The sequence below is a fragment of the Aedes albopictus genome, chromosome 3, assembly GCF_035046485.1.
Source record: "Aedes albopictus strain Foshan chromosome 3, AalbF5, whole genome shotgun sequence".
NCBI lineage: Eukaryota > Metazoa > Arthropoda > Insecta > Diptera > Culicidae > Aedes > Aedes albopictus.
In genome coordinates this window covers 315,338,191-315,364,208 of record NC_085138.1, presented here as the reverse complement: position 1 = coordinate 315,364,208, position 26,018 = coordinate 315,338,191, and the positions used below count along the sequence as shown (strand labels likewise).

Here is a 26,018-nt window from a genome sequence, read left to right as displayed (position 1 = left end):
GCGTTTATCGGGTTAGATTTCTGCACCAATTTATAAGTCGTTTTTCTATTCTTTTTGAGTGGTTATCATCTCTCTCACTTGTTAAGAGCTGTATTGTATCTACACTCCCGTTCAAAAGTTTGGGGTCACCCCCTCAAAAACATGTCATTTTTTTAGGCCCATATCTCCGCCAATTTGCGTCCGATTTCAAAACCCTAGGTTTCATTCAAAAGATAATAGGGAATCGCGCCACTTGGGCGGTGGCTTCTATATTCGTCTGTTTTCCACTATAACTCAGTCAAATTTGAAACAATTGACACAACTTTTGGAATGCGGTGAGATAGGTATAGTATCTACCCGTGTACAACATTTCAAGTCAATTGGTTCAAAATTGACTGAGTTATAGTGGAAAACAGACGAATATAGAAGCCACCGCCCAAGTGGCGCGATACCCTAAGTCAAAGAAACTTTGAACATGATTTAAAAGAAACTTTTTCAAAAAATTTTGTATGTAAACTTAACCCAAAGTTGCCAAATTTTCTAAAAAATGAATATAAACTTACGACAGCTGGAAGTTGGGTCGACACAATTTTAAGATGAGAGCGGTAATATGACCCATTTTCTATTAGCTTTCAACTGCTTTTTACAGAACTAAGCTAAAAATCTAGAAGAAAAGTTATTAAGTAAGGACTGTTCATTTTATAAAGAGGACACCTTATTTGTGTGATATCTTTTTTATTTTTCAATAAAATCATTATCGGTTTTTTGCATAAATTTCCATAGCTATTCTACAGTGTAGGAAAAATATAACATTATACAAATTGTCCTTAGTTATGGAACTGAAGCGGTTTTCGTTAAAACTCAATAAAACCCAATTTCTCAAAATTCTACACAACTTTCCACATACATAACTTTAACATTTTCATGAACTTTTCAATGTGTTCGGATATTATACTATTCTTCTAAAGGTAGAGTGTGATAGTTGGTCAGTTATAATGCACCAAGCATTATACTGCTTGATATAGTGATTTGCCTTATTATCAATGAAATTGATAAAAATTACTTATTTAAGTCCAGTGATGCAATAACACTACGGAATCAGTTCAAAATTTGTCCAGTATTGAAGAGAATCGCATTCTAAATGATACCGAAGAAAAATATGCTTTAAAGTACATTCTTCATCATAAATTTAATTTTTAATGATGGCCATAATGAAAAATTGCATAATTTTTGCTCCATAAATGCAAGTTTTTGATTCTAGAGAAGCTTATTATTATTTATTTTCAGCAAGGTCTGACCCTATGTGATTATATACCTTATTTGAAAATAACTACATGGTATTTTTTATTTTCGACATCATTGTTAAGTTGTATTTGCAATAGAGTACATCGTTATTTGGAAGAACCTTCAAAGAACGAAGTGGTTTTATCTCCGGTAACTGCCATGAAGCACAGTAACCAAGCCAACAATGCTATCTAGAAGCGGTTTTCTGCATTTGAAATTGCATTATTAGTACTTTCGACTAGATCCATTGAAAACATTCAAAATTTTATATTTTTATACATTTTTGTTTAACAAATAAATTTTATTCTGAAAATCGAGTCCAACTTGTAACTTTAATATCTCAACAACCATTATTCGGATTAGGTTTATATTTTGCCAAAATATGTATCACTCAAACTGCTGCAGCATGGTAAACACTTTTATGCAATTAAAAATGATACACCGATGTTTTAGAGAAATTTTGTGTTTATTTTTAGTTTTTGGGAATTGAAAAATTGATCTCTCGAAACACTTTGCCACATTTCTATGAAGTTCAATAATTTTAACCCAATTTATTTATGGTTATTATCTGCTACTATAATGTACTGAACAACTAACCAAGGCTGCTCAAATTTGAACTACGCGTTTTCTTTTTATAGCCTTGCAAAGTTGTCCTCTTCATAAAATGAACAGTCCTTAAATTAATCCTTGATGTCATCGACCAAAAGTTTGGGTCACCCCTCAAAATGCTGTATCGGCCAAAAGTTTGGGGTCACTATCGTAAAACATGGAAAAGTGATTTGTTGATATTTTTGTCATCTTTCATTCAATTTTAATTCTTCTTGGCTTATTTGAAACAAAATGAATGATACTTACTGCATAGACATTGAACCACACATATTTGTTGAAATTTACATACTAAAACTTAACGTAAAGTTGCCTCATTTTTTGAAGCGTGGTAAAATGTGCTAACTTTACGTTAACATTTTTATATACAAAAATCGTTAAATACGTTAAATTGAAGACATCAAACGTAAATTTAGTTAATTATCTTTGAAATGAGCCAAAAATAATTAAAATTGAACTATAGATGACGAAGATATCACCAAATAACTTTTCCATGTTTTACGAAAGTGACCCCAAACTTTTGATCGATGACATCAAGGATTAATATACTTAATAACTTTTTTTTTCTAGATTTTTTAGCTAAGTTCTGTAAAAAGCAGTTGAAAGCTAATAGAAAATGGGTCATATTACCGCTCTCATCTTAAAAATTGGTCGACCCAACTTCCAGCGACACTGCCGTAAGTTTATATTCATTTTTTAGAAAATTTGGCAACTTTGGGTTAAGTTTACATACAAATTTTTTTGAAAAAGTTTCTTTTAAATCATGTTCAAAGTTTCTTTGATTTATTATCTTTTGAATGAAACCTAGGGTTTTGAAATCGGACGCAAATTGGCGGGGATATGGGCCTAAAAAAATGACATGTTTTTGAGGGGGTGACCCCAAACTTTTGAACGGGAGTGTATGCGGATAAGAATATAACGATAGCGCAGAAGTTGTGCTAAAATAGAACTCGAGAAAATTATCAGATCAATATCTGATACACAATGAAAATTTTTTTCGGAACTACACCATAGACTTCCATTTTTTTTTTCGTCAAATTATGCTTATTTTATTAGAACTTGACCGTTGATAACAAATTTATTTTAAGATTTGAATTGTGAGACACCTTGGGCGTTAACGGGTTAAAATGACTTACCCAAGTATCCACAAGCATTATATCATAACATTGATTCAATCGTATTATAGTTTACTGCCTATGATCGCATATCAGTCCCATATTTGCTGGGTTTCCTATTATATTATATATATATAGCAGCGGTGCCCGGCGGTGCTTCCTGCCAATCATCATGTCACGGATATCCTGATCCAAGCGATTCACCAGGAGAACTTGCACGTTGGACCGAATGGAACCCTCTCGGTCCTGAGACAGCGATATTGGGTTCTCAACGGAAGGAGCGTAATCCGAAAGCAGATTAGGAAATGCGTACGATGCTTTAGAGTGGCCCCTCCCGAGACGAAGCTTTTCATGGGAGATTTACCCCGCTGCAGAGTTACCCAGGCTCTTCCGTTTGAACGCACTGGTGTTGATTTTGCCGGACCAATCTTCGTACGCAAAGGCAACCCACGCAAGCCTGTGTATTGCAAAGCATACGTTGCGCTGTTTGTTTGTATGGTCACTAAATGCGTACACATCGAACTCGTATCAAACCTAACGACAGACGCATTCATAGCTGCATTGCACCGATTTGTCGCACGACGTGGCATTCCGGTGCACATGTACAGTGACAATGCTACCAATTTTGCTGGATCAAGCTCGGAGCTCCACGAGCTTTACAGTCTTCTGCACCAACAGCTGACCAACGATGCAATCCAAGGATTTTGCCTACCCAAGGAAATAAGCTGGCATTTCATCCCCCCTCGCTCACCACACGTGGGTGGATTATGGGAAGCCGGTGTCAAGTCGGCTAAGTATCTGATCAAGCGCACTGCAGGAGATACGAAGCTGACTGAGGAAGAATGGAGCACGCTTCTGACGCAGATTGAAGGCATTTTGAATTCGCGGCCGTTAGTCCCTCAGACCGCGGATCCAGACGACTACAGCGTTATTACACCCGGTCATCTGCTGATCGGTCGTCCCATAACTGCGATTCCCGAACCAGCCTACGACCAAATCAAGCATGGAACCTTCTCTAGATGGCAACACATTCAGAAGATGCGCGCCGACTTCTGGAAGCGATGGTCGGTAAACTATTTGTCTGAGTTGCAAGAACGTCGAAAGTGGTCCAAGCAGCACACCGTGATCAAGGTTGGAGATTTGGTGCTGCTCAAAGAGGATAACGTTCCTCCACTACAATGGCGACTTGGAAGAATAGTGGATACCCACCCAGGACAGGATGCAGTAACCCGAGTAGTGACGGTGAAGACAACATCAGGGGTTTTCAAACGATCGACGGCTAAGGTTGCCGTACTGCCGTTGGACGACGATGAGGATAAGACGGAAGCTGATTGAATTTCCCGGAAATCCAATGGCGGGGGAGGATGTTGGAACGTTCTTATGATTATTGGACTAACACTTTTTCGTTCAGTGTATAATCTGAATTTTTATGGTTTTTCTTTTTTTATCTCCCCACACACGATCAGTTTTGTAAACGTCAGAATAAAAGAGTAATCGAAAGACAGTCCACGCGTTTTTTACTCGTCGCGAGAAAGAAAACTTTCGGTCGCACAGTATTCTTTTAGGAATACCTTTTTGTATTCATCCTGGAGTTGCTCCAGAGATTCATTCAGGCTTTTCTCCAAATTTTCATTCACAGACTCCTCTAGAAATACCTTTAAGAATTCCACCAGGAATTACCTCTGGAATTCCTCTCAGAGAATCCCACCGAGAATAACTCCTTGAATTACCTTAGGTATTTTTTCCCTGCCCTTCGGTTCAGAAAGGGGTATGGGCGCGTTCTGCCAACTTGGTCGAGGCAGATTTCATGTGAGAACAAGTTGCATACGGACATTCAAAAGTGCCTGAACGAAAGATGCTGCTTGTGAGGATCACTTGAAGATCGGATGGAAGATCATTCTTTTTTTTAGAATATTCGCGTTCGTCTATTTGTTGCTCCTCGTGTTCGTATATTTTAAGTTTCATCTTCAACTGAGTTTCATGAACGCTGCTAGTCAGCAGGGATGATCTTCGCATCTGCATCCGTTGAACCATTCTGAATGGCCGTCGTGAAAGTATCACCAAAAGCGCTACTAACATTTCTTTTATATTTTCATGTATCTGAGTATCATGAGTGATAGCAGTAAGCAGGGATAGCAGTGAAAAATGGAAGTAATGCAGTACGACGGTGGTGCGATGCTGGTTAAAAATATCGCTGGAGATGAGCATTGTTTGTACTCAGCCATGTCTAAGGCGTGCTCCGGAGTCTCAGGAAAGGAAGCATGCATAAAGCACTAATCTACAAAATCCCGGGAAAAAGTTGAAGACCTTATTTCACGTGGAAATCCAGCGGTAGACAAGAGGTAGATATGGACGGATGTTCGTTGGAATTGGAAGGACATTGGTAATGACAGCTGAATTTAAGAAAGCGACGAAGCGATTGTAGCAGGAGATGGTGAAGTTGGACTACGAAGACGATTTGCTAGAAACCGCAGGCAGCAAATGACATAGGCTTATCGTATTTCGATGGAGATGGCGATGAGGACGAAGCAGCATTCCAAGAATATAACCAAAATTTAATCACAACTACCTACCACAAAAAACAACACGATCGAACGAAAATAGGAAAGAGCAACCCAGCAAAACCAGTATGTATGTTCAAAACGCTTACCCCAAACAAGCGACCCAAAGGTAAATTACGTTGACCATTTAACTAACAACACATTCTCTTACAGCTCAATACACCACATCGATTTCCCACCTTTCCCAATCCTTAAGGCCACGCAAAACTTAAAAGCCGCAGAGCTAAAGAGGTTGCTATGCCTACTCCCAAATTCAAAGGTGTATTATGGACAATGCAAGTTCTCGGACTTGCATTGGAGACTTGGCCCTATGACCCCCTTGTGCATCAATAAAATAAAATAAAACATATTTGCTGGGTTTCCTATTCATATGGGACAGTTATGCGATCATAGGCAGTTTAGCTAATGCAAGATAGCTTTTATTCTACATCTGTCTTTTTTCTTTTGTTGACATAATGCTATAAGTTTGCATTCCATATGATTTAACCATGACGCTGGATATATAGAGCATTAATTTCGCTCATAGAGATCCAAGCAGTGCAAACAAAGACATAGCGTTTTGCGCCTCGCTCCCTTATGGGCGCGTAGTGCAAACTTGAAACTTTAAACGCGATTATCTTGGAATTAGCGGGATTAGGGGCATAAGAACCCAACCCATAGTTAAAGGTAAAAGAATAAAAAAATCGATTTTGTGCTCAACCTCAACATATATAACCCATTAAATAAAAGAAAATCGCGTTAAGTACTGTTCCTTTGAATTCCACTAAGAATTTGCATCCTTTGACAGATACGTATTTCGACCTCAACTGTAAGGTCGTCTTCAGTGTCTTGTACTTGACTCGACTACAAGACACTGAAGACGACCTTACAGTTGAGGTCGAAATACGTATCTGTCAAAGGATGCAAATTCTTAGTGGAATTCAAAGGAACAGTACTTAACGCGATTTTCTTTTATTTACAGATATTCCCCTAACAAGCCCAGGTTAATCATCATCATATATAACCCATTAATAAAATAAAAAAAGTTGCAATTCATTGTATTTATTTAGTAGAGTTTTTTTTTTGTCAAACATATCTTCGGATGTTCACAACCAGTGTTGAAAATTTCATTTCGTCATATCTAAATTCAATCGCCTACAGCTAATTTTAGAAGCTGAACCTGAGAATATGGTATATGAAAAACTTGTGCGGCTAGACCAGTTTTGCTAGAAAGTCACGGAAAAACCGATATTTTTCGAATATTTAAGGTAAATGTTACGGACCACCTTTGGAAAATGCTAAATGATATTCACCGTGAATATCATTTGGCATTTTTCAAAGGAAGCCCGTGACATTTACGTTAAATATTCGAAAAATAGCGGTTTTTTCGTGACTTTCTAGCAGAACTGGTCTAGCTGCACAAGTCTTTCATATACCATATTCTCAGGTTCAGCCTCCAAAATGAGCTGTAGGTGATTGAATTTAGATATGACGAAATGAATTTTTCAGCACTGTTCACAACTAAAAGTATATGTGCATTACTACATTTTAAAATGTAGAAAGTTTTGCTCAAAAGTTTCGTGATGCACTTGGCAAGGCTTCGTGGTGCACCAAATGCACCGCGATGCACGATCTGAAAACCCCTGGCTTAGACAATTAACTGAGTCGAAGTCCCCACAACTTTCGGAACATGAACGCCTGGACGGTTGAAAGGGGTAGCCACATGCTGGGCTCTACTCAAAGCTATGGCCAGACTGAACGTGGAATTCGATATTGCCTGGAACACGGACAAATACTGCCACAGCCGGGGGTCATCGACAGCTATCGGGAAAACAAAATCACTGTAGGTTTCTCAGTTCGAAGACAAAGTTTATTGAAAATATTCATAAAATACAACTTACATATGTTAATAATCAGAGCGAATATGTTTCAAATCAGTTATATCGATTTTCGAAGATATAAAACACTTAGAAACTAAGGTGAAGACGGTATTTTCTGTTTTTGTAGCTGGTCATAAACTGCTGTTCACTTAGCACTACAGCAAACAAGTTATAAGAATGTATAACATTAACAAATCAACAATTGGAAAGATCACGGGATGTTTCGACAGAACACCAAATTTAAGGTATTCAGCATATCACATTCGAACACCTAACGTCATCTGAAAGTTTTAACTTTGGTGAAAACTATTCTGAAAATCGTACCAGAACAATTCTACAGTGTAACAATGCAATAAAACAAAAAAGTTCAATGCAATCGGAAACGTTTCAGTGGTGTCATCTCTTCGCGGAAGCTTTCCGTATCGCCGGCTGAGCGCCACTGCTGGAACAAATTCTGGAACAACAAACCATCAAGATAGCACTCGTCCTGCAATATATGTAAAAAATGATTACGATATCAAAGACATGTTTTTTTTTGATTCGCTAAGACTCACCATAAAAGTGTCATCTAATCCTGCAGCATAAAAACTATGCTTCATCAGAGTGCGCATCTTTATGTAGACAAAGTACAAATGGAACGCACGGAGGTTCAAATTTTTCGGTAACGGTATGAGCCGTGGCTCTTCCCGACGGCACCGGTGGATTCCAAGCAGGAACATATCCGCCTCGAATGTGTCCATCATGTTTAGCTGAGCGTAATATGAAGAAGATATAAGTTGAAGATTATTCCACGGTATACAATTGCAAACGGGCATCATTGTAGAACTTATTATAAACTTTGCGCCTGTTTAGATTCAACCCACTGATTCGCTTTGCAAGCGCAAGCAGCACACCAACAAACGAGACGAACAGCCACGCGTCTCCATTGACCTCACGCTAGCGAAGTTTAACATTCACCTACACAATTGCAATTTCGCATAATGGCCATTCGACATAAGCTGAATGGCCTATTTGAAAACAAGAAAAAGCTTCTACATACCTTTAACATATAGCACAGCGTGAGGCTGTCCTGCAGCTGCGAGCGCTGATCGGTCTTCCAGAAAAACTCCAGCGCAGATCGATCCAACGGCATTCCGGTGATGAACTCCAGCAGACGAACGTTGAAATCCGGCACATCGGTAACGACACCTGGCCTTTCCGCCATCGAATAGATAGCCTCCAGCGAGGGTACGTAGAAGTCTTCCGGATATTCCGGTTCCAGCTCAACGGTGCCGTACGCTTCCTGGTGGCTTCGTTTGATGTTCACATATCGCACCAAGGTAGGATCCTTCTTGTGCTGCAAAATCACACCGCTGATACGCCGATAGAGCGCCATACATACTTCGTAGAAGTCGACTCCGTTTTCCTCCCAGTATCGGTAGTCTATAAACGTAATCGATACCGTGAACTTAATCCCATGATAGATATCATAGTTGAACGAGTCCTGCTTCTTCAATTGCATACTAACGCAATCGTTATTCTGCTCGGTGGACAACGTGATTTTGCTAATGTCATAACTTTCACAAACCGCCTTGAACTCATCGAACTTCTCTATATATTTCTCCTCTCCGAACAGATCGCGAGCGATCTTCAAGTAGTCCAGCTCCTGCAGGTTCCCAGCTGTCTTCCGAACGTACGCAATCAGGTTTGCGACTGACCGTTGACTGGAGAATCTCATTCGTTCAGCAAAATTCACAAACGTCGCCGTGCCAAAATACCGATCTGAGAGAGCTGCCAGCAGTCTCATCTGTTTGGCGGACAAGCGCAGCGATCGTCGGATAGTCAACGGATCGAACTCGTTCGTCGTCATAGATTGTACCGAACAGTCCACCAGTGACCAAAGTTTGTACCGCGGGAACGCCAAGCCACTGTACATCAACACGGCGAAGTGCTTCGATATTATAGCAAGAGCGTCGTTAACCGACGCGACCTTCACGATCTCCTGATGGCGAGTGTTGTCCCAAGCCCACAGGATGCGTCCGTACTTCCTTGCTACCTTAACCACCGATTCCGTCCAGATGCGTTCGATCGGAATAAACCTAGCATCTTGCGCAACCCGGCTATAATGCTCATTGCCCAAGTAGTCAGTGATCGCACACTGCAGGTCATAGCGCCAGTCCTTGCTGTTTCCCTTGGAGTCGTCCTGGTCCGGAATGATCTGGCCGCTGGTGTCGAAAAAGGCGCCGTTTGTAACAAAGATTAGCTCTGCGCCCCAGTCCTTCATGTTGGCCACGAAGCGTTCCAGCTTCTGCACTCTCAATCGGGAAATGCCGCAGAGGTCACCCATCTTTACGTTGGTTTCCGGTCGATTTAGGTATCCCTCGAGCTGGTCGTAGTACATCAGATCGATGACGATCGTCGGGCTGTGGAAAGTGACGTTGGAGAATTTTGTTAGGGACTCGAGTCTGACGGAACTGGGGGTGTTGCTAGTTAACAAGTTAAGTTTCAGACTCTCTTTCTCGGAATCGAAAGCAGATAAAAATGTGTCGTCTTCGACAAAAATGGTCAGAAGGACAAAATATTCCGGTGATTTCGCCGCTAGATGGCGATAATTATCAACTAAAGTTTTAGACTTCTCTATCTCGGTAACGACAACAGATAGGAATGTGTCGTCTCCGAAAAAGTTTTTCAGAAGAACAAGAATATTCTGGTGATTCACCAATTAGTTGGTGATTTCGCCGCTAGGTGGCGTTAGTTATCAAGTAAAGTGTTTGACTTCTCTATCTCGGTAACGAAAGCAGATAGAAATGTGTCGAACCAGAATATTCTGGTGATGCCCCAATTACTTGGTGATTTCACCACTAGGTGGCGCTAGATTTAAAGTAAAATTTAAGGCTTCTCTATCGCAGGATCGAAAGCATATAAAAATGTGTTGTCTTCGCCAAATTTGTTCAGAAGGACAAGATCATTCTTGTTATTAGTTGGTGATTTCGTCGCTAGGTGGCGCTTGTTTTCAAGTAAAAATTTAGACTACTTTATCCCGTGATCCAAACCATATAGAATAGTGTCGTCTTCGGCAAAGTTTTCCAGAAGGACAAGAACATTCTGGTGATTCACCAATTAGTTATGTCACATTTTCCCAAATTCCAAACGCCCGGAAGACAAATGCCCGAAAGCCATTCGCCCCGATTATTTATTTATATTATTTGGAGTAATCTTCTGAGACACAAAATCCGGCCAAATTGGATTGTCAGATAATCAGTAGTAATCCTACATTATAGAGATATGCGGAAGCGGCCATTGTGAGCCAATCGTGCAGAAAGAACTGTCAAAGTGTGAGCCAAATGAACATGTTTATCGTTTGTAGGTATGCGTCGTTTGATCGGTACTGTAATCAGAACTAAACAAATTATAACACTAGTTTACAAAATAAAACGAAAGTCATGAACTTCTGTCAACGATCAAAATTTTTGAAGCATAATTTAGCGCTGATTTCGAAACCGTGCTTCGAAAAATTTTAAGTAGAACAGTTTTTGAGTTTTAGCTCAATATCGAGTTTTACAACTTTTTGAAATATGGAATTTAATAAAATTCAAATATCTTGCGTTTTGTTCAACCAATTTTAAATCTTTTTCCATAAATTAAAGGCTAAGTATAATACCATTCGATCATCTGAATGCAGGTTTTGCGTCAGATTGATGAAATTCAAGATATTGGCGAGTTTTGTGGACAACCTCCCTTAATTTAAGCAAAATTTCCAAAAATTTATGAAGAAATGTATTTTTTTCAATAAGAAAAAAACAACTTAAAAATTCTTTCTCAACGTTTATTTGACATATCATATGTGGGTGAGTTACAGTAAAAAATTCAGCTCAATCGGAACATTGATTACGGAGAATGAGATGTGTGAAGTGAGCGACTTTGCTTAAAAATAGAACAAAAATCGATTTCAAATCATCAACCTTGTATGGAAAGTCGAAAAAATTTCCGCTCTACTGTAATTTTTTTCCTTCGCGTTTTCGAACTCAGGGCACGATTCTACACCAAAAACGATCATCAGCTTACCGAGTTCAAAAATGCTGTAAACTAGTGTAATTATTTATTTTAAATATCGAACAATTTATGGCATATGAAAATGTAGTAAAAAAGATAATATTTAATTAATTCTGCTTTCAAAAGCTCATGCTCATTAAGAAACTTTTGTAGCTGCTCTTCTCGAAAAAACTTCCTTCGCTGCTGCTTGATTCACTTCTGTCGTTATGGTTAGCGCTGTTCTTTTCAATGCATTAAGGATTTCTTCGATTAAGGGCGGACGGGACGGTCGAGAAAATATCCGCCATTGCTCTGTTGCTACTAAGATGGTAATCTCAGATTCTACTTCATATTTTGCAACAAAAACCTATCATTGTGTATGCTCACTTGCAGTGCATATGCTGATTGGTTTTCAGCATCTTCAGTGCGATAGGTCTCGAGATTACCATCTTCAAAATCGCGAGGCAAATTGTTAGAAAGAGAGGCAAGATAGGAAAAATAACACGGCGTCCCGTTTCACCTTAAGAACCGATTTCTTCACCCTGGCTTAGGCGTTAAGCCAGGTTTAACTACATGGGTAAGCCTGGCTTACGAGTTAAGCCGAGGTGATGAAATCGGCCCTGCTGCTTTTTTTTAAGATTTTGGATAAAAAATCGACCATAATTAACGAACGTAAACAAATCAACTTGCACCACAATAAAGTCACGCACAAAGTTTGAACTTCTAGCTTTGTGGCAAGTGTTGGAAACAAACGTAAATAAAACAAATAGCGTTGCCGAATCGACATGTGTATCTTCCGCTAATCTCTATAATAGAGGATTTCTAATAATCAGTGCCTTTTTATCACCAGGTGTCACATCACGATTATTAATATATAGGAGTATAAAAATTACAAGATGTGATGGCCGGACGAATACCGTGTGGAACAAAACTACTGTTTCGTCCAACACTGTAGGTTAGCTAGCTCCCCCTCTATCTTCCGACGCAAGAAGTAAATCAAAATTTATAAATACAAGCACATTATAATCGAAAGAAAGAATTGAAGAGAGCCTCTCATCTGCACTTAGGACCTATTGAAATGTTCGGCCTGAAATATAATTTAATGTTACAACTGTATGTAATTCATTTTTTTTTTCAAAATGAGTGCATGTATTGAAGGGCCACATAATATTGATCGAATCAAGCATACGGGTTAGAATAACGTTATTTTATATTTGTTTTTATAAGCCTAGCAGTACACTTCCGATTTCTGAAACCCGTTTGCTCCGGCACGCAAGAAAAATGTTCGAAAAGTGTTTCTAGTTGTACTAAATGGATATACTAAGGCTAAAACAATTCAATTTTAGTGATGACAGGGTAATAAATTTGCAAGTAAGCTCAATTTGGACTGATTTCTTTGAAAATGATCGTTTTATTAAAGATAAACATCATAAAAAGTAAATTTTGGACAAAATTTCCCACAATAGGGATATAATAAGCATGTTTTAGAAGCGTGAATGCCGTGAGTTAATATGATAAAATGCATCCATGCTTCTTAAACTAAACAAATCTCATTAAAACAGGTAAATGGACATTTTTGTTTAATTAACGTTTTATTTTGTGTAACATAGAACGGCTTCGTACCTACTTCACCAATACAGAATCTCATATTTTTTTTTCTCTTCTGGTTATAGTTGCTACTACTTAGCAATGGTGAGCACAGGAACCTAACTTGTTGCAACTTAAAACCATTACTCGTTGACGAAATATCAATGAAATGGCGTGCGTGCCAGCTGAAATGGACTTACGACATGATGGTCGCTTATGCATCAGAGAAGGATAAAGGACAATTAATTCCAATTAATGCTGTATTTGATCAGTGTTAGTTTGCCTTTCAATAAATAAATTTACTTTGAAAATCCTAATTACAGATGTGAAATGAATTCAATTTGATTTTGTATGAGAACTAGGTGTTTGTGATTTTGTGACGAAGTGTGACGCTAGGGGGTAGGGGTTAGGGGTTTATGACATGCTACGTAGTTTTCTACTAAGCATATTGAAAAAAAATAGTTCGTAATTATTCAATTTTTTTCTTGCTAGGAAAAAAATATTGCATTTTCCATGCACTAGTGTAAATAACAAATAATAAAAATAGATGCCTGCTTCTCTCATAAGACATGCAGCTATCGGACGCATCAACTAATAGAGGTAGTAAACTATAGAGGAAGAATGTCGCTGCCGAAGCATCTCTTGCTGGCGGAGATAGGCCGGGCTATAAGTTTCAAAGCGAAAAAGTATGCAGTTTGACAGATAGATACCCGACATGTTTGCGAGCGAGAACAAAGGGAACAGCAGCGACATTCGTCCTCTATAGTTTATTAACTCTATTCATCAACTGGATCTGAGAAAATGGTTATAAGCCTACGGTAGTAAGCATTTTTATGGGATTCCTAAGCAAATTCGGTGTAATTCCTTGGCGTGAGTAGAAGAATTACATTGGAATTCTAGAAAGATCTGATGCAAACCAGATCAATATTTGTCGAGATTTTTGGTAAGTTGGCGAATTTCCGTCGAATTATGAGTAGAGGTTTTTATGGTACATGTAGCTCAAGAGCGAATGCTAGGATACTCTGAAAAGGTTTATGGTGATAGTCCTATGCAGTTGAGGACTGAAATTCGGTGAAATTGGGGGTTTTCCAGAAACTCCTCACGGGAATCCTCCAGGAACTCCTTCCTGGATTTTTGCAGTACTGAACTGAGCTGAAATTTTTCACAGTTGATATGGAGCCAAAATGGAACTCAATAAGTGAACAGAAGTAAAATCTCGCGCTACGGGCGTATCTACAATGATCGATTTCTCTCCATTGATTTTCTGATTGGTGAATAACTTGGTCGGTAAATCATTTTCAGTATTTTCGGTTGTTTTAGATGCTAGTTCTAGTTGTCCTTCACCGAAGCACACCAAGAGATCATCCGAATATTGGTCGTATTTCCCGGAATAATCTGAAGAGAAAATCGATGAAGAGAAATCGATCATTGTAGATACTCTCGATACTAAACGCAAGAAATGTATTTTTGTGTCCCACTCCTGATGAAATCTAAGAAAATAAAATCCTGGACGGGATGAATTCCTGAAGAAACTATGGGAGGGGAGAAACTGCTCGTGATATTCTAAGAGATCCTGGAGGAATCCTGGTGGAATGAATGGAGGGATGCCGGAAGAAGTTCCTGGAGGGTCTGGTGCGTTTGGCATAAGGCCGTTTGGCATAATGCCATTTGACATAAGGACGTTTGGCATAAAATGATTTCAGTAAAAAATTAACTACATACTTAACGTAAACGAATGAAAAGTATGGTAAGTGGGGGCAGGATGGGTCACCTAAGAAATGGATCCCTATAACATTCTGAATATAAATAGCATTTCTCTGTTTTCTATCACGACTTCCAGATACACTAGTCAGCTATGATATAAGGGTATAGAAAGGTCATTCAGTTTGAAACCTGCTTCTTGACAAACAATTGTCAAAACATGACCCATCTTGCCCCACCTCATTTCTACGGGGGCAAGATGGGTCAGCTATCAGAAATTCGATTTTTCTCCAACAAAAAATACTAGATCTTCTATTTTTTCTCTATACATCTAAGCTTCACATACGTACAGATTACATGAAAGAAGTGTTGAAACATATCGGTAGATTATTCTCAAAAATGAAATATTTTTATTCAGGTAGCCATAAAAAACTTTCAAAACTCATATTTTTTGTAGAAAAATATTAAAAATATGTTCACAAATTTTCAGCGCTCTAGTCGCTTCGATAATGTAGGTCACATAATAGCCTTTCTATGAAAAATAAAACATTTTTAAAAACTATGCAAACATACCGAAAAATTAGGGTGACCCATCTTGCCCCGTCTACACATTACACGTAGTTATATGCAGTGCCGAATTTAGGCCTCGAGGGGCCCGGGGCAAACCCTAAAAAGTGGGCCCCCAGAATCAAAATTTCGAAAAAAATGAACCATACAATTACGTTTTTTTTCCTAATCTTATGTATTAGTTTAGACCTAATATTGAAAGCTTCTGATTTCTGAACTTCTCCAAAACTCCGACAAATAGATAATTATTCGAACATTTAATTTGATATTTGACTCAAATGTCAAAATGCTAGCGTAAATGACATCTCGTTCAGATAGTACATATATTTTGAACTTTCATCCGAATTGAAAACATTTATACAAGTTTAAGTACTTAGCGTTCAGTTAAAAATCTACTAAAACGTGCAGCAACTTTATTTGAGATTGCACGGAATCGACGAGTATTTCTAAATTCAGATTATGTAAAGATTAGTCTCTTGGGAGCAACTGTAGCAATAAATCTTAATATCTTCAGTAAAACCAAACATAAAGATATGGAAAGTTACAGTTTCCAGGACACTCCAGGACATCTCCAGAATTCATCATCTTCCTAGTCATCTTCTCTTTTTCATGATAAAAAGATCTTCTTTCAATAAAAGTACTATTGAGGTTCACGTTCTGGATACAACTGATTTAGTTTATTTCAGGCTGTCAACAGCAAACTTCATCGGGCGCAATGTGTATAAAAGATGCTATCAGGTAAGGTATAATATATCTCTCATTTGTGTGTGATCGGGGATAGGAAAGTTAACACACTGAATACAATACAATTCCTTCCCTTTTTAGTTAGTAATCATCACTTAACTAGAACTTACAAAGAATTCAACTTGTCCTTACAAATGTATTTTTACTTGAATTCGCTTAATCAATCGTAATATTCGATGGCACTTGAAATTCACACTGATGTAGCTTAATAGTACAGGAAATCTTCATGCTCTGCTCTCTTCTTCTTCCTAGTCGATTTTCGAGCTCCAACTGGTTGGTAATTCGATGCGTTTTTGGTTTCCACGATCTCTTGCAATGCCTCTGGATGGAGTTCACTCCTAGCTGGTGGGGGTTCATTCGACAACTCGAAACCATCGAATGGTTCTTCATCATCCGACGCAGTATATCGCCTTTTCTCTCCCCGTCTATTCGTGATACTGTCACCGACCTGGAACGTGACATTTCGTCTCCTTTCAGTCTTCTTGATGAGCTTTATCTGCCCCCTGTGGGCCGTGAGAAGATGTGCTCCGATGGCAATCTGTAAAACATTCGTAGAGATTTTTTTAGTGAACGTAGCTTCTACCCATCTCTGGGTTTGTGATACATTAGGGTTCCTATAGTAAACCTTGTCTCCTGGTGAAAGCTTTTCAAAAGGATCACCCCTAATATGTTTGGACTGATTCCAAATCATATTTTCTACAGGGGGATATGCTAAATTGCTTTTAAATGATTTATTTGGGTTTAAAAGATCCAGTAAGGTTTTGGGTTTATACCCCAAAACTTTTTCTGATGGCGAATCACCAGTTCCGAGACAAGTGTTTCTATAGTTAAAAAGAAAGTAGTTAATCTTGTCCTGAAGATTCAAAGAAAACATTTGAGGATCCACAAGAAACTTTTTCAAAATTTCTTTCGTTACCCTAACCATCCTTTCTGCCTGTCCATTACTTTGTGGATGGTAGGGTGGACTTTTTATTACTTGTATCCCTTGTTTTCTTAAAAATGTATCAAAAGAAGTTGAATTGAACGGTGGACCGTTGTCCGTAACTACGACATCTGGAAGACCATACCTTGCAAATAATCCAGCAAATTTCCTCAAAACTTGCTCAGCATTAGTTCCTGTATCCATCAACTCAATTTCCAGCCACTTTGAACAACTGTCTACAATCAGTAATAAAACATGCCCTTTAAAATAAAAAAAATCAGCGTGAATCCTACTGAAAGGTTTCAAAGTCGGTATCCACTTGTTCGTTTCCTTACTTCCTGAAACATTTGTCATCTTTAAGCATGTATCGCAACTATTCACAAAATCCTCAACGTCTCTGTTAATGCCAAACCAATAAACATACTTTCTAGCAAGCTGCTTCATTTTAATGATACCGTTATGATTGGCGTGAAGCAGTTTCAATACTTTACTTTGCATCGTAGCAGGTATCACCACTCTATCCTGAAACAATAGACATCCTTGCACTTCTTCCAAATCTTGACTTTGAGCATACACATTTTTGAAACATCTTTGAATTCTATTAGGCCAACCATTCTTAATGAACGAAAGTATTTGTTGTAAAAATGCATCCTGTTTTGTCTCTTGGGCTACTTGCGAATAATCCAATGGAAAATTGTCGAATAAATTCAATGACTTTACATAATCACATGCGGTATCCAACACCATTTCGTTTTTCAACGGAAAACGGGAACAAAAATCCGCATTCCCTTGTCTTTCAGCAGGTCTGTATAAAATATCATAATCATATATGGCCAAATCCATTATGTACCTTTGAATTCTCGTAACAAATATTGAATTCCGTCCAGGTTTGCCCAGAATCCCCAACAATGGCTTATGGTCTGTGTATATAGTGAACTTTTGGCCGTATAGAAATTTATGAAATTTTTTTACTGTAGACACTACTGCCAGCGCCTCTAAATGTAAGATAGGATAAGTTTTTTGCGCATTATTCAAAGAAAAAGAAGTAAACCAAATGGGTTTCTCGTTTCCGTTCACTACATGAGAAATTACCCCTCCTAAACCGTATGATGACGCATCAGTGCTTACAACAATAGGTTTTTTCGGGTCATAGAACGTAAGTATGTTAGCTGATAACAATTTTGTTTTCGATTCTTCGAATGATTTGTCACAAACCGAGTCCCACTCAAATCTGACATTTTTCTTCAGCAGACCATATAATGGATTTAAAGTCATGGACAGATTGGGAAGGAATTTATTATAATAATTAAGTAGACCTAAGTAGGCTTTTAGTTCATTTACGTTTTCTGGTCTCTTTGCTGCCTGTATTGTCGAAACTTTTTCCGGGTTTGGAAGAAGACCCTTGTCTGTAATTATGTGCCCTAAATAAGGCAACTTATTAACGAAAAACACACATTTATTAAAGTTAATCTTAATATTAGCTTGTGACAAACGCTCCAAAACAATTTCCAATTTTCTCAAGCACTCTTCAGGACTCTTTCCTGCAATTAGCACATCGTCAAGGTAACAATATACAAACTCAATTCCTTTCAAAACATCGTCCATTATTTGTTGAAATATCGCTGCACTCGAGGAAGCACCTTGAGGTAATCTATTGTATGTGAACAACCCTTTTATTGTATTAATAACAACAAATTTTCTTGAATTTTCAGAAAGTTTGAGCTGTGTGTATGCAGTAGTCAAATCTAATGAGCAAAAACAGGTGCATCCCGCCAAAGAGGAAAATAAATCCTGTGCTGTAGGCAGAGGATACGTGTTCGGTATCAATACTTTGTTCAACGATACTTTGCAGTCAATTACAAGCCTAATTTCGTCATTTTTCTTCGGAACGACCACTACAGGCGAAGCCCATAAACTAGTTTTGATGGGAGTTATAATGCCACCGTTCTCTAATTCCTGTAAATGTTTCACCACCTTATCTCGTAACCGATAAGGTACGTTGTAAGCTTTTTTAAAAATAGGGCTATCTTTCTTGAGCACCAAATCGGCTTCATAACCTAGGATTGGACGCGAAAAATCTCGGTTAAAAACATCATCGTATCTATTTCTCAAATCATTCACCATTTTGTCTTTATCGTTGGTCAAAGCCAAATTGTTCACACACAATGCTTTCGAGAAAATTTGTCTCCAGCCATCACAAAAAACATCCAACCAATCTCTACCAATCAATGGAACAAATTTATGATCAGTATTGATAATTACAAGCTCCAGTTTAACTTTCTTTGAATTTAACCACACATTAACCATAATTGACCCAAAAACCTCCAAAGTTGATCCATTTACAACCACTAACTTTTTCATATTTCTTTTCAATGTTGTTTTACTGAATTTGCTCAAATAGTCAGGTCTGCTTATCACCGAAACTGAGGAACCACTGTCAATTTCCATTTGAATGGATTTCCCGTCAATGCAAACATCCAACAGACAAGGTTCACTAATCCTACTAATTGATTTAATCATCATACAAGGATAGTAATCACCTGAATCTGCGTCGCTATCGTAGTCCTTCCTCAGCCGCTTGAAATAGTCATGGAGATTATCCTCATTTTCCGCCTCTAAAAATTTCACCGGATTTCCTGTCGCATTTTTCGATTTATTCAGAAATTTATAACAATTCTTTTGGATATGTCCCCTAATATTGCAATAATGGCAAATGAAATTAGAATAGCGTCCCTTGGTTTGCGATCGGGACCGAGACCTATAGTTCGTATAAGACTTCTGTAAACGCCTATTATCATAGCTTCTTTCGTGACGATTCCTCTCTCTTCCTCTTTCCGCACCAACTCTTTCTCGGTAACCTCTTGTTTCAATCCTATCACCTTTCCAACCAAGCCTTTCTTTAACTGAATGCACCTCGCTAGTTCTATTGATCGCCTGGGAACTATTCGCTGCTACCTCTTTTGTCTTCAGAATCCGTTCCGCCACCTTTAGGGTCAAATTTTCTTCATCCAACAACCTTTGTTGTAAGTTTTTATCGTATACACCATATACTAGCTGATCCCTAATCGCGGAATCCCTAAACTCACCAAAATCACAGGTCTCGGCCAGTAACTTGACGTCAAGTAAAAAATTTTCATTACTTTCACTCGGTCCCTGAACGCGGCATCGAAATTTAAAACGCATCACAATGTCTGATTCTACCTTATCGTACCTCTCTTTGAGTTTCTTTATAATGTCGGCATATGATACAGTTTTAAGGTCCGTAGCAGGATACAGACGCTTTAGTTCATGGAATACCGTAACCCCACACAAGCTCAAAAAGATGTCCTTTTTCTTAACTTCCTGGATGTCATTGCTTGAAAAAATGTATTCCATTTGTTCAACATAATGGGAAAACGATGTACCCTGTACATACGGGTCAATGGTACCGATAAGTCCCATTATCACAACTTAGGCACGACACTTGAAATGTAAAAGAAATATAATTCAAACACAACCGCGATGGCAATGTTGTAGCCCACAAACAAAAGAACCAAAAAAAATCACGTACCTGTTCGCACACCAGCAATGATCTCGCCAAGTAGCACCAGTCCGATTCCGTTTCCTCAACGTCACCACCGGCAAGTCTAGCTAATCCAAGAGCGAATCCCAAAAAGCCACCGAATCCAGCAACAGCCACCTCTAAACGATCTCCAGTCACAGCAACTTCAACTGCCCAGCAACAGCAACAACTTCCAATTCCGCAACAACAGCAACCACTTCTTATTATGCCTCGAATTACTCGTCGACGGCCTATACCAGGGAAAGCTTTCAACCTGGGAACACAATCTTCCTTGCCTGAGCTGCTCAAAAGCACTTCCGCTCAATCCTCCTGGTAGCGTCACTTGAGACCGGCTATTGATAAAAGAAACAATACTGTCTTAGAATGTATTCACAAAAGCGATTATCAATATCAACACAAAAGAACAATCAATAGTATTCTTTCAGACTATCAGGCTTTTCTTTTACACTATGGCTCAATTGTTGCTGGTAAAATGTCCACAACTTACCAAAGGAAACCTCCAGAATTGGCCGAAATCTGCCCAATTGAACGCCTTGCACAGCTTCTCCAGAACCACTTCACTTTTGCACGCAAACTTAACTTTCACTTTTAACCTCGTCGTCAGCTAAAAAGATCTTCTTTCAATAAAAGTACTATTGAGGTTCACGTTCTGGATACAACTGATTTAGTTTATTTCAGGCTGTCAACAGCAAACTTCATCGGGCGCAATGTGTATAAAAGATGCTATCAGGTAAGGTATAATATATCTCTCATTTGTGTGTGATCGGGGATAGGAAAGTTAACACACTGAATACAATACACGTGATAGCAGCGAACTGATGCAAAAAAGTATAAGACATTTGTTTTCAAAATATAATCATGTATAATCATTGTGAAATAATAGATAAATTTGTGAAACTATTGAAATTTATATTGATGTACAATTACTCAAAAGCTTAATCTTTCTTGCACTCTGTTAGAGACACTTTTTGTAGAAACTTGAAGTCACGGAAAAGTGTTTCCACTCGATAAGAACTTTCAAGGGTTTTTGGAGAAAATCGCATGTTTTCAAATACTGCACCAAAAACTATGAAACTTTTGATTTCGAATTATTTTTAAGAGAAAATCCAGATAAATGGCCAAACATAGTTTAGATACCTTTAGGAACCCTATTATTAGTTCTTTTTTTAGTGTGACGTCCTCACTGGGACACTGCTTCTTACCTTAGTGTTTTATGAGCACTTCCACAGTAACTGTTTCCTTTGTCAATGACCATTTCGTATGTGCATACCATGTGGAAGACACGAAGGCACTCTTTTCCTAAGGAAGTCAAGGATTTTCCTTTACGAAAAGTTCTTGGAACGACCGGGAATTGAACGCGTCAACCTTAGTATGGTCATGCTGAATATCCACACCTTAACAGCTGTGGCTTTAGGGGCTTTGTATAAAATATGAACGCTCATTCACGTGAATTTCATATGGTTTCGTTTAAAAATTTAAATTGTATTTCGGATTCTTGGGGGGCCCCTTCATCGGGGGGCCCGGGGCACTTACCCCCTTTGCCCCCCCTTAAATCCGGGCCTGGTTATATGGAATGTATAGCATAAGGAGTATAACGAAAAAATATTTTATTTTTTTTTTCTGCGTAAGGAACGTAAAGAATTTTAAAAACAATATATCACTTTTTTGTGTATCCACGTGGTTCATCTGGGAAAATTATAGAAAGATTCAAAAAATAAATAGTACGGTTGAAAACGGTACTGACCCATCTTACCCCCTGACCCATCTTGCCCCCACATACCATATTCTAAAGAAGGATAATACATTAATTTTACTGGATATACCTAATATGCAGACAAGGATGATTTGCTGGAAAGAAGCATTACCGGAATCTAAATTGCTTTTATCGATAAAGAATAGCCTTTATACAAAAGAAGGATCATTCCCCTTCCGGAAAAAAAAATCAAAAGGTTATTTCGAAATAAGAGATCCAATATAATGCACCAACAACAAGTTTGCCTTCTTTCCCTTGAAGGCTGTTCTTTAATTTTTGGCCAGAGGGAAAATATATTTCACATATTCTTTATGCCAAACGGCCTTATGCCAAACGTACCAGATCCGTTCCTGGAGGATGAAAAAACGGCCTGGATAGATCCCAGAAGAAACTCCTAGAAAAATGCAGGAAGGAATTCCTGTAGGAATCAGAGAAAGAATTCCTGTAGGAATCTGAAACTCCTGGAGGAATCCCATAAGCAACTCCTGGAGGGGTTTTGAAAAAATGTCGGAAGAAATTCTTGAAGAAATCTCGGAATAAATATCTAAATAAATTGCGGAAGGAAGGAATTCCTGAAGGAAATCCAGAAGGAACTCCTGGAGGAATCCAGGAAGAAATTTCTTCAGGAAACCTAGAAAGAAGTTCTGATGGAATCTCAAAAGAATTGCCGGTTGAAATCCCTGGAGATTGTCGGAAGAAACTCCTGAAAAAAAAGAGGAAAAGAAAACCTTGAAAGAACTCCTGAAGGAAACTATGGATCAACTCGTTAGAAAAAACTCCTGGATCTAAGATAGAACTTTTGGAGAAATCTTAGAAGCAACTTCGGAAGGATTTGTAGGCATCTCTGAAGGAACTCCTGAAAAAATACAAGGAGGAATTCTCAAATGAAATCCATAAGGGAATCCTTGGAGAAATCCCAGATGGAAATGCTGGAGGAATTCTTAAAAATGGGAAAGGAACTCCTTGAGGAATCCCAGAATGAACTGCTGGAAGAGTTTACCGCAGGGTCCTCCATATGGTGAATATTATTGAAATGAAATCAATTTGATATACCTACTTGATAGAGAGTCCAAAATGTATTGGGGTTTCCAAAACAGTAGAAACTTTTGCTTCAAAAATCGTTTTTTTTTTCATCAAATTTTCCGCCAGAAAAGACCTTCGTGGGTATTTTTAACGGGTGATAGTGGAGGCTTAACAGTGAATTACGACCCCTAGCCTGAATTACTAATGATACAAATGGAAGAAAAGTGAAATTATTGCAGATTCTCATAACTTTCATGTAGTGTATTGATATTGACCGGGAATATATGTTATTTTTGCTTCCAAAGCTGAAAATTTTGCGTTACCGAACCACACATTTGATCGCCAATTGAGAAGCTCAGTGCTTCGCGTAATATCGTCACCAGCTGGTGCTAGTGTAACTGAGCTATCATTTTTTAAGGAATTTGTTCTAAGTCTGTTTGTCCGTGCTGTTACGATCGCGCTAACATCATTAGGGGCTGTCCATAAACCACGTGGTCATGAGGGGGGGGGGGGGGGGGGGTTCGGCCAATGACCGTTTTGTATGGACGAATAAAAAAATTTGTATAGTCTAATGACCACGCGGGAGGGTTGAGAAGTCCCAAAAAAATGACCACGTGGTTTATGGACAGCCCCTTATGTGTAACACCCTCTGAATCTGTTTGATTTAGACTTAAATTCAAACTAATGTCCTCTAGGGGTCCAAAATTCGACCGTTACCCTACATATCACGGTTTTGACAAACTGGCAACCTTGTCCTATGGCTCAATATCCAGAAAAACATAGATTTACAGGCCATTCTTCGGTGAGTCCTGATAATATGTTATGATTGTGATACTATTTAAACAGAATCTTTTCAAAGCCATGTTACCTATAGACATCTTTCTACAATCTGAAATAATATTATCAACTTTACCTTTTGCCTTGACTCTTGCTTTCCTGAATCCGCTGCTCGATGGACACCGTAGTCGAGAATCCATTTTGACACAGATATTGAGCAAAGGGGATACTCATGTTCTACAGAGTCACAGTGATCAGAACTTTATCAAGACTTTTTCAACAAAATATAGTAAAAACAAGGAAGTTCGTTTAAATAACAAACAAAATCACAAAAAAAATGTTCTTCGTCAACGTAAAAACGTGCACTTCCCGCTTCACTACCAAACACGGACTGGCTGGAAGATTGGGCGATTTGCTCTGCTGCACGCTTTGTGAAACGAAAAATTACCACATGGGTCAAGCTTGTCAAAGTGTTACCCACTGATGACAAACGATGATGATGATGCATCCGTCGTCGTCATTGTTGTTGTTACATTTTTACCACCCATCAGCGAGTATCGTATTTTTCGCTCAAGAAATTATTTTTTCCAGTTCCAGGCTAAAAAATGCCCCTTTTCGACACGGTACTTCAAGAAAAGCCAGCCATCGTGCTGGAAATGGGACACGCTTTCACCAAGTAAGTAAACCAGCGCCGTTTTGTTAAAATCGAAATCATTGTTTTCGGCTGATTCCAGGCTGGGATTCGCTGGTGAGCCCCACCCACGCAGCATCATTCCGTCGGAGGTGCTGGACCACAAAGCAAAAAGTGCCAGTCAGACCACTCCCAACAAAAAGCTGTTCGATTATGCCAGCGAGTCGGAACTGTACGACCAGCTGGTCGAGTTTCTGAAAACCATTTTCTTCAAGTACGTGCTCGTCAGTCCCAAGGAGCGGAAAGTGGTCATAGTGGAATCGGTTCTGTGCCCCACGCAGGTACGGGAAAATCTGGCAAAGGCGTTGTTCTGCCACTTTGACGTGTCGTCGATATTCTACGTTCCGACGCATTTGGTCATATTGGCCACGCTGGCAGTGGACACAGCGCTGGTGGTCGACATCGGCTACAAGGAAGCGGCCATTGTTCCTGTGTACAGTGGGGTTCAGGCCGTGTTCGCCTGGGAGGCACAACCCTTGGCGGCGGAAGCCGTCCACGAGCACATCAAGGGAGAGCTAATCTTGAACGGCGTGGAGGAGCACCTGCTAACAGATTATGTCATCGAGGACATCAAGGTGCGTACCTGTTTCGTGACTACCAAGGAGCGTGCGGGCAAATGGCGTGCGGAGGAAAAATTTCAGCCCTGTCCGGACGTAGATTACCCTATTAAGGGAGATGAAGTGATCAAAATCTCCGGAATGTTAAGAGAAACCGCTTACGAGGTTCTGTTCCCGGAGGACAATGACCATCTGAACCTGGCGAACATCATACTGAACTCGATTCTCAACTGCCCGAAAGACATGCGGAAATCCCTGGCCGAGAATATTGTCCTCGTGGGTGGTACAACCATGGTACTAGGATTGGCATCCCGTCTCAAAGCCGAACTGACTGCACTGCTCCAGTCGGATCAGTACCGGGATAAGCTGTTTTTGAAAACGTTCAAATTCCACAGCCCTCCGGCGAAGGCGAATTTTACCGCCTGGCTGGGTGGATCCATCTACGGGGCGACGGATTTGGTTCTGTCGAAATCGATCGCTCGGGAAGCGTACAGCAAGAATCAGCAGCTGCCGGACTTTACCAACTACGATGAGACACGCTCACATGGAAGGGTTTAGTGGCATTAGTAGTAATCCTCATTGAATTAGTCCTAACATTTTTCCGCACTATTGGCTTAATAAATTATTATTTATGAATACTCACATACTTATTGAGAAATATAAATCTCATGAAATAGAAATCGTCCAAGGTAAAACGCAAATTTCATCCCTAAAACAAA

The 26,018-nt window shown here is 39.1% G+C and overlaps 4 protein-coding genes across 4 annotated transcripts; 2 read left to right on the top strand and 2 right to left on the bottom strand.

Annotated features, from left to right (window-relative positions):
• The first annotated feature begins 3,584 nt into the window (after positions 1-3,584).
• On the top strand, positions 3,585-4,319 carry LOC134290815 (uncharacterized). The gene has a single exon (XM_062858019.1). It carries the CDS (start codon positions 3,585-3,587, stop codon positions 4,317-4,319), a length of 735 nt encoding a protein of 244 aa, XP_062714003.1.
• Positions 4,320-7,372: 3,053 nt separating this feature from the next.
• Positions 7,373-24,455, bottom strand: LOC109425706 (uncharacterized). Its single transcript, XM_019701019.3, has 4 exons — positions 24,188-24,455; positions 8,444-9,806; positions 7,959-8,153; positions 7,373-7,891 (listed from the first exon to the last, which is right to left on the bottom strand). Exons 1-4 carry the CDS (start codon positions 24,283-24,285, stop codon positions 7,772-7,774), a joined length of 1,776 nt encoding a protein of 591 aa, XP_019556564.2. The 5' UTR covers positions 24,286-24,455; the 3' UTR covers positions 7,373-7,771.
• On the bottom strand, positions 15,920-23,719 carry LOC115262761 (uncharacterized). The gene is made up of 4 exons (XM_062842528.1): positions 20,986-23,719; positions 20,487-20,830; positions 19,477-20,398; positions 15,920-16,552 (listed from the first exon to the last, which is right to left on the bottom strand). The coding sequence occupies exons 3-4, from the start codon at positions 20,375-20,377 to the stop codon at positions 16,488-16,490; spliced, it is 966 nt and encodes a 321-aa protein (XP_062698512.1). The 5' UTR covers positions 20,378-20,398; positions 20,487-20,830; positions 20,986-23,719; the 3' UTR covers positions 15,920-16,487.
• Positions 24,456-24,564: 109 nt separating the features above from the next.
• Positions 24,565-25,945, top strand: LOC109425733 (actin-related protein 10). Its single transcript, XM_019701063.3, has 2 exons — positions 24,565-24,727; positions 24,786-25,945. The coding sequence occupies exons 1-2, from the start codon at positions 24,657-24,659 to the stop codon at positions 25,855-25,857; spliced, it is 1,143 nt and encodes a 380-aa protein (XP_019556608.2). The 5' UTR covers positions 24,565-24,656; the 3' UTR covers positions 25,858-25,945.
• Positions 25,946-26,018: the final 73 nt, after the last annotated feature.

Coding starts and splice junctions, on each gene's coding strand:
- LOC134290815 (XM_062858019.1), top strand. CDS start 3,585: ATGTACAGTGACAATGCTACCAATTTTGCTGGATCAAGCTCGGAGCTC.
- LOC115262761 (XM_062842528.1), bottom strand. CDS start 20,377: ATGGGACTTATCGGTACCATTGACCCGTATGTACAGGGTACATCGTTT. Junction 16,553..19,476: donor CGATAGCGACGCAGATTCAG/GTGATTACTATC, acceptor AATGTTTTACAG/ATTGCCATCGGAGCACATCT.
- LOC109425706 (XM_019701019.3), bottom strand. CDS start 24,285: ATGAGTATCCCCTTTGCTCAATATCTGTGTCAAAATGGATTCTCGACT. Junction 8,154..8,443: donor CGCTGTGCTATATGTTAAAG/GTATGTAGAAGC, acceptor TATTACGCTCAG/CTAAACATGATGGACACATT. Junction 7,892..7,958: donor GATTAGATGACACTTTTATG/GTGAGTCTTAGC, acceptor CATATATTGCAG/GACGAGTGCTATCTTGATGG.
- LOC109425733 (XM_019701063.3), top strand. CDS start 24,657: ATGCCCCTTTTCGACACGGTACTTCAAGAAAAGCCAGCCATCGTGCTG. Junction 24,728..24,785: donor ATGGGACACGCTTTCACCAA/GTAAGTAAACCA, acceptor GGCTGATTCCAG/GCTGGGATTCGCTGGTGAGC.